At 32.2% G+C, this 2,416-nt stretch overlaps 2 protein-coding genes across 2 annotated transcripts; one reads left to right on the top strand and one right to left on the bottom strand.

Moving 5' to 3' along the window:
- Positions 1-225: 225 nt before the first annotated feature.
- Tsp_13201 (aspartyl/glutamyl-tRNA(Asn/Gln) amidotransferase subunit C) lies at positions 226-621 on the top strand. The gene is made up of 2 exons (XM_003370480.1): positions 226-477; positions 589-621. Exons 1-2 carry the CDS (start codon positions 226-228, stop codon positions 619-621), a joined length of 285 nt encoding a protein of 94 aa, XP_003370528.1.
- Positions 622-1,671: 1,050 nt separating this feature from the next.
- On the bottom strand, positions 1,672-1,887 carry Tsp_13200 (conserved hypothetical protein). Its single transcript, XM_003370479.1, has 2 exons — positions 1,825-1,887; positions 1,672-1,764 (listed from the first exon to the last, which is right to left on the bottom strand). The coding sequence occupies exons 1-2, from the start codon at positions 1,885-1,887 to the stop codon at positions 1,672-1,674; spliced, it is 156 nt and encodes a 51-aa protein (XP_003370527.1).
- Between the last annotated feature and the right edge of the window lie 529 nt (positions 1,888-2,416).

The following is a 2,416-nucleotide window of genomic DNA, read 5'->3' as shown; positions in this document are numbered from 1 at the left end:
AGAACTCTTGCGAAGAATTGTCTTTTCAGAAGCTGATGCAGACGATATGGTGTTACAAATTAAAAGCATAAATTTGAAGGATTGCTGCTATATAACTGCGCATGCGTGGGACTCGATTTCAGGATCTACTTTGCGTGCATCATGGAATAAACTTCTTGGTTACAATGAAGAATGTGTAAACCAATCAACAGACTGTGATGATGATTTTACAACTTTACAATAGAAATGTTCGAGAAATTTAAGTTATCGCGGAATGAAGTTGTACAGTGGCTAGCCGATGATGATACTCCATTATGTGAAACATTAACTGACTATGAAATACTGGAAGTAGTGGGAAAAGATGAAAATAAAGACGGTGATGTGTCTGATAAGCCAAATGAGAAGGGTCTGAGCCATTCAGAAGCCTATTTTTCCTTCAAATTAGGCTTCAAGTGGAGGGAGCAGCTGAAGGAGTTCAGCGCTACTCAGCTGATGCTAGTGAGACGTATTCGCGATGTCTCTGCACAGAAGAAGCTGTCTTCATTAAAGCAGAAACTTATTACAGATTTTTATAAAATCTGACACTAAGTAAATCTGGTGCTTTTTCAGCGTAGCGCTGAAAAATATAATCGACCGTATTAATAAACGCTCGTGCAATTTAAGCGAGTAAAGGGGCAAATAACGTCGCATAATAAACAGAACGTCCCCGTCTGATTGAGAATCACAGCTATAAACGCTTCAATCACGTACATAGATTTAGAAAAATGGAAAACGACTGATTATCCGAAGGCCCCCCAAAAATTGTGTGTTCAAATAATCGAAGTTCCACTGTACTAGTGCCCTATTTTTTACATGAAATGTGCAATACAGTCATACGTGCGTACGTGCATTGTGATCCGGAAAATTTTTTTTTAAGAATTGCAACAAAAATTGTCAGATCGTTACTTTTATCATTCAATTTCACCTTGCAGAACTTTTTAAAATACTTTACTTCTTTCATGTAGTACTATTTATAAATCATCTAGAATCTTTTTTTGTATCAAAAATTTGATTAACTAAATCATTGGCACAATGATTGAAGAAAATTATTAAAAATATGCTGTAAAAATAGTTGATTTTTTCATTTTTCAGTAATGCAAAGAATTGTTAAACGTTTTCGTTACATTCGTAAAAAACTGTTTGTTCGTTTATGACTAACAAGTGAAAATACTTTTCACACTTAACATTTGAAGGCGATAGAAAAAACATACAGTAGGAGAATAATTAAAAATGAACCTCATTACAAAAGAAGACATTAACAAAAAAGACATGTATTTTTCTTGCATAAAACTTCCATAAAGTTGCATGTTAGTTTTTTGTTTTCTTTTTCAATCAGATAATGTGGTAAGGTAAATATTTTTAATTTCAACCGAGACAGCTTTAACATTCATAATGTCTTCAACTTTTCCAGAAGCTCTTCGATGAAAGCCTTAACAAATGAACAAGTGAATAGATAAATAAATATTTTTTTTGCATCACAAGATTTACTGAATTTATTCAGTTTACAAATTTGTTCAGTTTACCATGGAGATAAAGTTTAATTTAAAGAATTTAACAAAACTTCAACAAACACTAATTAAAACTCATATTAAGAGACATGTTTATTGCTGAAAAATGTTTCAATATTAATTAATAAACATCATAATGAAAACTTTATTCGTGCATAACGTATGGATAAAACCAAGAAAAAAAACATAAACATACTTCAGCCTTTGCCTTGTTAGAGCAGTGTAGTTGCAATTGTTCCTAAATATTAAAAAGATAAGAACATTTTAATATAAATTTGGATGTAGTATATCAAATAACCTGCAGCCATTTACGACGCTGAGCTTCATCTTCCATGTCTAGTAGAAAATCCAACTCGATCATGGCTTCATCGAATTTCTGAAAAAATGCAATTATCTATATGCAGCCGAAAGAAGAAATCTGTGCAAATGTTGGATGATGAACAACAACACAATCAATGTTCAAAAAGTGTGCATCGGCTTGACGATCGGATTAGAAATTTCACATACGGTATTTCCCTAATGAACCTAACTTAAAGATAAGATATATCCGACATGAGAGCCCAGTCAAGACAGAAAAATAATTAAATTAGAATTTACGCCAGATGGCATAGCTAAAAGCAAGCACAACACATCACCATATCAACAATGAAACATGAATGGAAATCATTAGTCAAACAATGTGTTTTGCATGAGGAAGGTAGTGAATATGAAATTTCAAAAAATCAGCAATCGCAGAGAGAAGACAAAAAAAGCATTTTATAATTTGATTTCAACGCAACGTGACAGCAAACTTGGTTGATAAAAATGAATAATTAGGAAAAGATTAGAGTTAAAAGAACAAATAATTATAAAAATAGAAAGTTGCATGCTTAAAGTCAAGAAAGTGAAAG

Source organism: Trichinella spiralis (genome assembly GCF_000181795.1).
Source record: "Trichinella spiralis strain ISS 195 chromosome Unknown Scfld680, whole genome shotgun sequence".
Lineage (NCBI taxonomy): Eukaryota > Metazoa > Nematoda > Enoplea > Trichinellida > Trichinellidae > Trichinella > Trichinella spiralis.
The sequence above is the reverse complement of the archived record's forward strand: the minus strand, read 5'-3'. Positions and strand labels throughout refer to the sequence as shown.

Bases quoted from the DNA above. Each gene is read 5' to 3' on its own strand.
- Tsp_13201 (XM_003370480.1), top strand. From the start codon at position 226: ATGTTCGAGAAATTTAAGTTATCGCGGAATGAAGTTGTACAGTGGCTA. The intron at 478-588 runs GTGAGACGTATT...GTGCTTTTTCAG, and splicing joins GCGCTACTCAGCTGATGCTA to CGTAGCGCTGAAAAATATAA.
- Tsp_13200 (XM_003370479.1), bottom strand. From the start codon at position 1,887: ATGATCGAGTTGGATTTTCTACTAGACATGGAAGATGAAGCTCAGCGT. The intron at 1,765-1,824 runs GTTATTTGATAT...TTTAATATTTAG, and splicing joins AGCGTCGTAAATGGCTGCAG to GAACAATTGCAACTACACTG.